Below are 11,877 nucleotides of genomic sequence, written 5' to 3' on the forward strand. Positions count from 1 at the left end.
GTTATTCAAGATTCGAACGACAACACAGCAATATGAACAAAAACTAATCAACCATTACATTTTAACACTACATATACTTGTTATGAAAAACATGGAAAATATTTATTATTCAAGATTCTAAATCTGGAAAATAATTTATATATTAAAAATGAATTGTAAACACTTGAAAAACATGGTTAATACTTGTTATTCAAAGCTTTTTCATACCTCTTTTCGAGGTAGCTCCTCCAAAGACAGATCTTTGACGGGTTATTCTGGGTTCAATTTGTGGTTGTGGTTGCACTTCATTAATTGAAGGTAATCGATTACGAGCTGTTTCACCTTCATTAAGCGAGTTATGGACAAGTGTAATTTGAGAAACCGCCACCATACTAGCAATTTGTTCACCCACATTTTTAAAAAATTCTTCTTTAAATTGCATAAATCTGTTGGACATTAATTCATTGCCGTCGACAATGGATTTCTGAATAGCAAAAACATTTGCATTCATTTCAAGTTGGGATTTCTGGAGGACATAAACAGCTTCATTCCATTTAGCCATGGCTTTCCCCATGGCAGAAATAGATGAGCAAGCATCAGCCACAGACTTCTGGAGGGCAGAAACAATATGGGACAATGTCGCTACCTCGCCCTTTAAGGATGCCACATCAGTATGTAGGTGAACTGGCAAACAACGATTGCCTAGTTCAATTTCAGTGCTTACAAATCCCCCTCTCTCTTTCACCCATTTCATCAGCCTACTTGTCTTTTGCTCATCCCATGAAACCACGGCGGGCAAAGAACGGTCTACCATTGTTCTGCCACGTTGAAGAGCATCAATATAGTACAGCTGCAAAAACAGAACGCAGCCGGATAGGAGGAAAGGACTTGATTCCATCCACCAGATGCTTCAGAGAATAACTTGCCCATTTACCAAGTCGTATGGTATTCGGTTCTTTGAGTGCTTGCAGAAATTTTCTATTCACTATGAGGGAAGAAGTTGGGCAAAAAATAGTTCCCAAGGCGAACAACATAAAACTAATCTGAAAATTGTAGTCAATTTTATCTGCCTCAATAAGCTTTTTTTTGTAAGTCAGCAATCGTGATCTTCCCATCCTTGTTGCAATGGATATTAGCCAAATTTTGGACTTCGCTCTTGTTTAGGGAGTCCGTAGTCAAAATTTTTATTTCATCCTCAGGAACACCCATTAAGACTCTAAAATCTTGGGGAGTAATGATCAAAGTCTTTCCATGTATATTAATGGAACACGTGTCCGGTTCAAAGCGATAAACAAGAAAACGACAGAGAGTGCAACGCAGGCTACTGCACTTAATCTGAGCAAGCATACCGAACCCCATATCATTTACAACTCTCATTTTATCAGCATTAAACCCACCAACGACTTCCCGAAATAGATCAGGGGCGCATCTAGCCTTTATTGTGCATGTGGCTTCCCCAACCTCCTTAGACTTTGGCTTAGGACAATACTCTGCCTTTTGCTTCGCATCCAATTCCTTCCATTGAGTGGACATATCTTGCTTCCACTGTCAAAATCGAGTGCTAAGTCATAAACTATAATAGAAAATAAACAGTTCATCAAAATTCAATAAGCAATTCACCTCAACCCAAAATTAAATATAATAACCTTTTTGTCATTCTTGAACTGTTTGCCAACTTATTTGAGTGTCTCCGACTGGGCTTGCCTAACCATTGACCAATGAAACAATGATCTTACCATTCATAGTGTATTTCAAATAATTTATAAGGAAAACGGATGAGGACATACAGATATTGGAAAAAGGCACCATGCGCAACAGTCGGCATATCGGTGTCGGTTTCTCCCTTTATTGCAAGGCTTTGATTTGAGGGGATTTGTCTTTTCTTAGACATCGAATTGTTGATGTGTGCCTTCAAAGAAGATAAGGAAACTGTTGCAAAAAAAAAAAAAAAAATTAGATAATGATAATTTATTAGTAATTGAAGTGCATGCTTAGTTTAGCTATATGTGAATATGCACTACAAGGAAATATTCCATTAGATATCAGTGGAACACCGATGTCTATTAAGTTTGCGACCGATAAGGGCAGACGTGATATCTAATGTATTCTATTTTCAATATCAGTTTTGGGCCGATGTCTATATCAAATTAGACATCCTATTTGTTAAATATCCGATATTGTTAATAAAAAATATATATCGATTTTTCAAGTTTCCGCTATCTAAATGAACGGATTTCGATATGTAATATACTTTCAATATCATTATTTTTTCAAGAACTGACATTAAAAGGTATATTAAATATCTGTTTGGTTCTATTTTTCGATATTATAAACTCATCAAAAGCTATATTTGGTAGGTTGTTACACCAACTTTTTTATCAAAGCGATATATAATATTTTTAACACATCGAATTTGTAACTAAAACCGATATATATATGTACACATTAGATATCTGTTTGTTCGTTGTTTTAGATATTATAAGTCTCTTAAACATCAGGTTTGAGTTACAATGTGATATAAAAATAACATTAGATATTGGTATTATTTGTTATTTTGATGTATATACCTATATAAATATCAGATTTAATAGATATTAGATATCAGTGTTTAACTGATATTGTAAATGGTTTTTAATTAAAAAAATAAAATAAAATGGGTTGTTAGATATCAATTTTTCCTGCCAAATATTTGATATAAAATTTCCAACATGCAACATCCAATTTGTGCAATTTAAATGCTTCCATAAATTTCATCCAACATTCTCATACATTTCCAACATCCAATTTCCAGAACATTTGTAGAGAGGGAATCTTAACATTTCTCATGTGCATCACTTACACTTACAGTAATTTAATATAAAGCACCACAAAACTGAAACAGAAGCATCAATGGAGAATAAAAATATTTATACTTGTATTAGAATTTGAAGCAATACATATTCTAAGGGTAAGCAAACCAAGATATATGATTCACCATAACGATTAACATGACATATGCTTTTTTCTGTTTTACATAGTTTACCCACTAACTAGGGAAAGCCAATGTATCATGTTTCACTACTAATTTATAACGCAAATCACACTTTTGAAGTAATTGGTGAGAGAGGCTTTATCTTCTCCAGCAACTTTTCAGCTTCAAGAAATCCAAATGATCCCACAGACATATATTTTATATATTTCCATCTGTTCAAGTGTAATTAGGTATGTCACTTCAATGAACAAGTTGGAGGTAAGAGAAACCTCAGGCATATCGTAAACCCCAAAATAGCTTACTTGGGTATGTAGGGTAGTGCCAAACAATGAAGGTGCAAATGGTTAACAGAACTAAATGGAGGCTGATGAAAGCCAAATCTGTCAAAAGGACATAATAACATCACACTCAAAACTCTTTCATAACCAAATTCATCTGCAGAACCTTAGTTCAAAGTAAGTAAAAACCAAGTAAAGATTATTTTGACCTAATTGTTTTTCAGATGAATACTGCATGCATGCCTACTCTAATTCAAGTTCATTTATTCAATTTTTTGTGTGTAATCATTTTAGGTTCACAAGTATAAGTGGATATATAGGAATCAAAATCTGCTGAATAACTCATGTATTGATCTTCTACTTCCTAGGTCTCTTCAAATCATTACAGAAAGACATCTTCCAAAGAAGATGTAAAGGACAAATTGGTCAATGTATAGCCCAAATTACAGAAATTATGAACATTCACATTCTTAACCAGCCCATCTTTGCATTAAGCAATATGGGTGACATGTTAGTAGGACAGACAGAATATAAATATTGAAACTAATCTAGTGTTTTTTATTCTTTGACAGTCAACAACCAGTGTTCACCACCAAGGCACAATTTCACATCCATCGTTTCCATGGTACATAATAAGCATTCAAATGGCTTAAAGAAACAAGAGGGGCGGGCTATGAAGCAAATGTTGGTGCAATCGGTGCCACAAGAATTCAAGAATAGTAGCATAATAACTGAATCAAGTTGTAATACAAAATTTCCAGCAGAGGCAACGCTAGAGGAAACAACCTAAGAGAACAGCTTCTGAAAATCAATCTAACTGTGCACAATTGCACACCCAAAAATCAATCTAATTGTGCATAATTGCATATCAGAAAATAATACAAAGATAAAAGCTTTCGAGAACAGGGCAATACCTGTACTGATGGCATTGAGGTGCATCTCGTTGTAATAGAGTTTTCCCCACTTCTAACATGTGACATACTGAACAACAATGATAAACAATGGGGTGTGAGATTAATACATATATTGATGAAAAAACAAAGAAAAAAGTCCCACATTGGTTGAACCATGAATCATTTAAGCTTGAGCAACATTTAGATTACCCAAAGAGTAGTCTTCAGGTGTTCTTTGAAGATCCTTCACAGTTGGGATGTGATCCACAGGAATAACCAAGTAATGCCTACAAGAATCAAGATTGTTATTTTAAATTGAAAATGGTGACACTGATGAATGGGATTGGGGGGAGTCATTCAATACCTTGCAGCAGCGGGTCTGATATCTTGAAAAGCAACGACCTTGTCATCCTGCAAGACAACCCAGAGACCAATTACAGCCCCAAGATCAAGAGAAAATATGAAACACAGCGTTTGGTTACTGAGAAAATGAAAATTGGGACAAACCCATTTGGCAGCTTGACTTTCTCAGCAGCCAAAACCAAGTAAAAGGGAAAAATAAAACGGAGAGAGAGAGAGAGCAGACAGCATGGAGGAGAGTGGTAGAGGTGGATTTGGTGGCAATTTGGCAGAAGATGCACTGTGAAACTGCTACTCCCGCCATTGGCAACCCTATGCCTGGAGGCTGGAGTTTGCTCTGTGCTTTTGTGGCATCATTCTGGTATTTGGATGACGCTGACTTTGCTTTGCTGGAAACTGATTTTGGGGTTACTTCTTCCAAGTTCCCACAAAGACTACAAAGGCATGTTCCCTCATACATTAGAACCTATAGTTAGATATATATGGGGATTTCAAGAGAATTCATGAGGTGAGCAGTTTCCACAGAATTCTCATGAATAAAAACAGATCATATATAGCTAACAGTATACAAATAAAACATATTGATGATGAAAATAGTACTTATAATATTCAATGCAAGTGGATTATTAAATGAAAGTTTATAATATCAAAGTGAAACCCCATCAATTATTTTTCCGCCCCACACATTCTTTTTCGTCAACCAAATAGAATAATTTGCTCAAACCCACACTTCTCCAAAGTTCCACCAAATATACAAATGGAACCTAACCATAATACATGTGTACAAAAGGTTAACATAAATACACCAGATCAACATAAACCCATATGTGCATATGCCCATATGCATAAACAGGAACAACTGAAAATGGTAATTAAAAATTAAAAAGTGATACATGTCACAACAAAAACTTAAAATGGTAATTAAAATTTAAAAGTGATACATGTCATAATTGATTTCACGTGCACTTTCCCCACCAACCAAACAGAATAGTGGGTTCGTCCCAGAAAAAGAAAAAAAGAAAACAGATCCCAGAAAATTCAAAAAGAAAACAAAGCAAAGCAAAAAATTAGAACTATTCAACACACTCTATACAATGAAATTCTTATAAACGGCAATTCTCATTTTGATTTGTTTCCTTTTCCTCACTTTCTCATCAACCAAACACAACCAAATAAAAAACTCCTGTAAAAAAAGAATAAAAAAAAAAAAAGAAAAAGGTCTGCAACCAAGAATTGAAGTACTAAAAGAGAGAGACGGAAATTTGTACTAACTAAAGCGGAACGAAAATTTGGAAGTTCGAAATCATACCTGCTTGTGATAAGCATGCCAAGGATACCTAACATGACCAAATTAAATGATCCATATATAGCCTAGAACCCCAGGACACACATGAAAAATTAGTAAAATAAATTCAAAACTGAAACTTTAGTCTCAGAGACAATAATGTAAAATTAAAAAGGAAGAAGACAATAATGATAGTAAATTACCAATTTAGAGGCATATGTTACTCTACTCTAGCAAGCGACTCTTGTCTTTGATCTCAAATATTGAATTAAAATGAAAAAAATAAAAAGAGTGATGAGGAATTGAGGAAGAAACAAATTAAAATGAAACATATATCAAATAGGAAAAACATTACCAAACACATTACATAACTTAAATATGTTGAAACACATCATGAGATGAATGATTACCTAATTGTAAGCCAGACTTCATAAAATCTACTTCTTATGTTTTATTGTTCTTTTTCTCCTGTATTTGTTTGTATTTGGCTTTGGACTGGGTTTCTTCCCTCCTCTGCCTTTGCCTCTGGGCGTAATGAATTCAGTTTCGACCCAAAAAAAAAAAAGCCAGACTTCAGAACCCTAAATGTAACAGAAAAAAAAATATGTATGATATCCACAAAAAATATGTGTTTAATTATGACAACCTCTTTAATTATAGCCTTTAGGCAGCACAAAGCACACAAAGGCCATCGACTAATTATATATAGCTAATGTATGTGTACGTCTCTGCTTGGCTGTTTATCAACCTTTCTCCACAGCTACATACAGGTTCAAACTCAAGTACTGATGCTCCAAACAAACTTTGTAAAATTAAGGCAAACCTTACATAGCTCGTTATCACAATACACTAGCTGCTGCTCGCTCAGGCTCACAAGCTCCCCAGTCGAAAAAAATTGTACACCTACCAAAGCTCCTGTGGTGCTGAAACCAAAAGCCAAAATGTGGATTAAACCAAAAGCCAGAATCAGCACAAATAAAAACCCAAAATTCATAAGTTAATTCACATAATCAATCATGCCTAGAAAACCACAAAATAACCCCCTAATTTAAAGAAGCAAATGAAGCATTAAACCCATAGAAAATTAACCCTAATTTGAAGAAACAAATCCACCATATCCCTAATTTCATGAAGCATACGAACCTAGCTAAGAAATCCATAATTTGAAGAAAAACCTAAACAACAGAAAAGCCCAATTTTGAAACCCTAATTTCAGTAAAGAGAGAAGAGGACAGAGAGAAAGAGAGAACGCAGGATGAGATAGAGAGAAGATCGAGGACAGAGAGAGAGAGAGAGAACCCAGGACGATGACTAATCTTACCTTTTGGTTGCAACCCAGGACAATGAGCGAGGCAGAGAAAGCTCTTGAGGGCCAACGTCATCGCCAAGGTCAACGACGCGACGGTGACAAGGACTGTGAGAACGGCGACACGACGGTGACAAGGACTGTGAGAACGGCGACGCGACGACGAGGTCTGTGGGTGAGAGAGAGAGAGAGAGAGAGAGAGAGAGAGAGAGAGAGAGAGAGCTCGGGGTGAGAGGGAGTGTCTGAGAGTTTCTGTGTTAATTGTGTTTGAGAGGGGAGAGAATCGGGTCTAACTTAAGTCAAAACATTTAAGTTGTAGCAAAAATTTGTATACTTGATTTTTAGCTGAAACAATTAATATCAGTTTATAGTGTACATATCGGTTATTATAGAATTTTAATTTCTACCCAAAAATTTAGATATCAAATTTAAAAACTTGGCGATATATAAATGTGCTTAGACATCATTTTTAGAAAACTAAAAATCCAACTAATATAAAAAACTTTGACAATATCGATTTTTTTAAAACCAATATATTTTTAGTGATATCTATTAAGGTTTTTCTTGTAGTAATGATTAGTAAAAACATGGAAATAAAAGCATTAATATTTTAGAACATATAAAGTTCTCTGTGGCTTTACGTTCACAAAGTGTTACATTGTTGAACAAAAAAAATAAGTCCGGCAAGACACAGGCCTTCTAGGCAAATTAATGAGCATAACAGGTAACCAAAATAACTTTTGCAATATTTAACTTCATGGTTGCAAGTTCACTCGTAATTGTCAAACAGTGGGTCGTTTCGACAATTTTAATGTTGCAATTGCCTTTCCGTCCCAACAAAATTGTAACCTTCAATCAAGACTTCAAACAACACCATTACAAAGGAGCTAACCTAACAAAAAGGAGCTAACAGACGGTTTCATGTAAGTGTATAAATAATCCATAAACCCAATCAAGGAATACCACCAGACCACACCAATCAACCAAAAGACCATATTCAGAATAATTTTGCAAAGTAGAGTGAGAAATCCAAAAACATCAATTATAAACAGAGCCCAAACTTGCAAATTCCCTAAAATGTCAATTTTAAACAGAACCCAAATCTGCAAAACCATTACCTGAAGGAGACGACGAGAAGAACGTCGAATGCACAAAAACCGGAGAAGACGACGATTACCACCAAGTGCCCAAATAGGCAAAGACGACGATCACCACCAAGTACCCAAATCAACTGGAGAAGACGACGGCGAAGAGGAGGAAAGCTTGTTGTGCAAAGAGAGAGAGAGAGAGAGAGAGAGAGAGAGAGAGAGAGAGAGAGCGCTTTTTGGTTTGAAATTGACAAAGAATAGAGAGATTTGAGTTGAAAGAGGAGAGAGCAGGAAAGCATATACCCTGCAACCGGTTGCTCACATGTGAGTTGCACATGTACATAAGTTCTCACCTTTTACCTTTTCAGCAGGTTATCTTATATTTATAAACCAAAAAAAAAAGTGCAGGGTATCTTATATGTAATGCCTGAAGTCATGATAGAAGCTCTCTTGTCGCTTGTGCTTAGACCGGCAGGATTATGTGCGTGCTCAAATATTATCAAGGAAGATTAGTCCAAGAGTTTTCGATATTGATACTTCACAAGAAAAAGAAAAAACCTAAAGAAGGTGACAATGTTATTGATCTTTTCACACAGTTTTCTAAAGCCTGACTATCTTATTTCAGGTTTATGAGACATCAGATTTTAATTTTGAGTATGGTTGTTATTGCTCTGTTTTGACGTCGCTTGTATTATAAGAGTGGACTCCTTGTCCACTGTTTGTAACATTGAGTTTGTGTAATAAAATTTTCTCTCTCATAGAAAATAGGAGACATCAGATTCTTATATACTCGTGTACAGTCTTATATATGGACAAAGAGTGCCATCTGCATGATAAATAATTACTTTAATTGTAAATATGTACTTACTGAAATGCTGTTATTAGGGTGTTGAGAAGAAATGCAAAATATATTCAAAAGCTCTAAGGTAGTGGTTGTTTTGTGGTTTTGACACTTGGGAATGGGATTCCTTTCCTGTGTTTGGTAAGTGCAAATGGGTATGGGTTTGCCTTTCTCATGGGTATCCAAAATGGACAAATGTAGATTACGCATTCTCAAAGGAAGAGGTGTGTTTCCCATTCCCTGGTTTTAGCTTTATAGTAAATTATAATGATGACTATACCCTTATATTTATTGTTTCAAAAAATAAAATTTCAGCTGTGTTCTGATAAATGCATTTTCAAACACTTGAATGGGAATGTTTCCATGTGTTTCTAGAAACCACATTCCAAAAATGAGTATGGAATTCCAAAAATCCAGTTCCGCGAAACAAACACCACCTAATTGACTTAGTGCAATTACTGGTATGGTCCATGCTAATTTCGTTTTCTGTCATTGCTTCACTCAAACCACGATTGTTAAGGAACAAAATATTTGATGTCATGAACTTGTATTGCCTTTTGGTTTATTTATTTATTTATTTTTTCCTTTTGAACATGGAATAATGATCATCAGTGACTACTGACTAGTTTATTAAGTGATATATATTTAATGACTATTATAAATGATTTTTATCTCTATAAACTTAGGTATGAGATCCATGAATATTTCTTTTTTTGAGTTCAAGATGCTAGAAGTTGTGTTGCTTCAAAAGATACGTGAATAGTTAAATTCCTTAGGAAATGTTGGATTACTTAACAGAATTACATATTGGATTTGGTAAATCTTCAAATTATCTATGAAGAAATTGCATGCTATCCAGAACCAAGTGGAAGGTGCTCTTTGCTTCTTGGATTTGGAAAAGCTTCTTTCCTGGAAAATCAATTAATCCCTCGTTCTACATTGTTTAGGTCATCCTATTGATCACAAATCACTTGCTGAACCAAACATGAACAATGAAAACCATTTCAATGTTGATTTTGGTATTTTGCAGAAATTGATGCTATGTGATTCTTTTTAGTTTAATTCTTAATTGGTCTCTCTAAACCATCTGAATTAAGGATCTCTCATTTTAGGAGTGCTTTCTTGTTTTGTTGGCAAATAAAATGAATTATTGATGCTCTTTTCTAACTGCCTCTGTAGGTATTATTTCATAACAATGATTACCTTGAGATTCCTTCTGTTAGAGAGAATCCAGCCCAGTTGATACCAGCAAAGCTCTTATTTATATTATCTCTCCCGAATTCTGTTGAGCTTTTCTGATATTTTTCTTCCTGTAGGTCTTGAGGAAAATCTGTTGGTACTTGGTTATGTCACCATATGATCCCATGCAGTCAAGCCTTCTTAATTCCACCCTGGAGGATAAGAATCTGTATGAGATTCCATAGTTTAGGTATAATTTCAGCATTAGCATCTATTGCACATCTCCCCTCATTGGGTCACATATTTAATTCATGCTCTTAGTATGACATATGAGGCCTGCCTTTGTTATTCTGTTGTAGGTTGCTGTTGAAACAGCTGGTAACTATGGAGATCATACAATGGACAACTCTTTGGAATACATACAAGGATGACTTTGAGAATGAGATGAACATGCTTGGAGGCTCTTTGGGTGACAAAGCAGCCGAAGAGCTAAGACAGAGAATAATTGAACATGTAGGTTTTCCCTAGACATCGTTATCTGCTCTCTATTTCACTATTTAGTTATCAATTACTTTTGCTGACATGTGATGCCTTTGCAGAACATTCTTGTTGTTTCAAAGTACTACTCAAGGATTGCCTTGAAAAGACTTGCAGAGCTGCTGTGTCTGACTGACCAGGTTTGGAAATTCTAATTCTTGTTTCTTACCAATATTTTACTTGCAATTGATCTTTCCTCTAGAAGTGCATATACGCATTTTATGTGCCATGCATTCCAGATGATTTGTGGTTGGCTTTAGTATAAAAGTTACCTCTAGAAGTGCATATACCCAATGTTACCTCAACCCACGATCCAGGTAACATTGGGTTAGAAAGTAGAAAAGAATAAAAGTTGGTAGGAGGGGGAGTTTATGCTTCATGGTTGGATTTAGATTTCATTTGCTTAAGCTCCTTTTGGCATGGTGCCTTTTTGATTAATCTGACAGTTTTGGGATGCCATGGCTGGAATTCTTTGAAATCTGCAATTTCTTTTGTTCTTGTTCCTTCCAGTCTAGTTTTATCTATAGTTTTGGTCCCTTTCTATTCAGGAAGCTGAGAAGCATCTTTCATATATGGTTGTGTCCAAGGCACTGGTGGCCAAGATTGACAGGCCAATAGGAATAGTCTTCTTTTATACCGCAAAGGATAAGCAACAATGTTCTTAATTTGTGGGCTATGAACTTGGAGAAACTGCTTGATCTTGTTGAGAAGAGCTGCCACCAAATGCACAAAGAAACCATGGTTCACAAGGCTGCTATGAAGGCTTGAGAAGACTTGGTGTCACAAATTGCAGGTAGAACTCTTCTGCGTGGCATATGCTTGCGGGCTAAAAGATTTTTCAGATTCAAGCATTTGGATTAAATCTTCGAGTGACTGGGTTGATCAGGGATATGTAGCAAAGGAAACATACCTTGCTAGTTAACCAAAGGAAACCAAATGATATTTGTTTCTGGCACTGGAAAGAAATTAAATACTAAAATTGTCTATTTTCTTCTTTGGCCTTGTTTACGATTCCTTACACTCCATGTGGTTCCCGCCTGATATTTCGTGCGGTGATTTCAGTATGATGAGTACGTAGGATAAACAACTGGGTATGTTAGCACTGCCTTACATACCAAAGTATTAGTTTTGTCAATGCTGTATATAAGCACCAAAGTAGT

At 35.5% G+C, this 11,877-nt stretch overlaps 1 protein-coding gene and 1 pseudogene across 19 annotated transcripts; one reads left to right on the forward strand and one right to left on the reverse strand.

The window, feature by feature from the left end:
• Positions 1-1,618: 1,618 nt before the first annotated feature.
• Positions 1,619-8,406, reverse strand: LOC147293218 (bifunctional adenosine 5'-phosphosulfate phosphorylase/adenylylsulfatase HINT4-like). Of its 19 annotated transcripts, none has more exons than XR_015120357.1 (11): positions 7,088-7,311; positions 6,595-6,689; positions 6,177-6,291; positions 5,791-5,852; positions 4,708-4,915; positions 4,486-4,532; positions 4,332-4,408; positions 4,143-4,209; positions 3,253-3,330; positions 1,767-1,908; positions 1,619-1,683 (listed from the first exon to the last, which is right to left on the reverse strand). XR_015120357.1 is itself a non-coding variant. In XM_086231896.1 (11 exons), exons 5-11 carry the CDS (start codon positions 5,823-5,825, stop codon positions 3,057-3,059), a joined length of 618 nt encoding a protein of 205 aa, XP_086088022.1. In that variant the 5' UTR covers positions 5,826-5,852; positions 5,970-6,014; positions 6,177-6,291; positions 6,595-6,689; positions 7,088-7,309; the 3' UTR covers positions 2,870-3,056. The 19 variants fall into 19 exon arrangements, 18 of the variants coding, with proteins under 18 accessions (XP_086088022.1, XP_086088017.1, XP_086088016.1 ...); XM_086231896.1 differs by lacking the exons at positions 1,619-1,683; positions 1,767-1,908 and adding exons at positions 2,870-3,162; positions 5,970-6,014 and having other exon boundaries at positions 7,088-7,309; XM_086231891.1 differs by lacking the exons at positions 1,619-1,683; positions 1,767-1,908 and adding exons at positions 2,870-3,162; positions 5,970-6,021 and having other exon boundaries at positions 7,088-7,309.
• Positions 8,407-10,213: 1,807 nt separating this feature from the next.
• On the forward strand, positions 10,214-11,485 carry LOC147293219 (26S proteasome non-ATPase regulatory subunit 12 homolog B-like; annotated as a pseudogene).
• The last annotated feature ends 392 nt before the right edge of the window (positions 11,486-11,877 follow it).

The sequence above is a fragment of the Dryas octopetala genome, chromosome 2 (assembly GCF_963921425.1).
Source record: "Dryas octopetala chromosome 2, drDryOcto1.1, whole genome shotgun sequence".
NCBI classification, from domain to species: Eukaryota; Viridiplantae; Streptophyta; class Magnoliopsida; order Rosales; family Rosaceae; genus Dryas; species Dryas octopetala.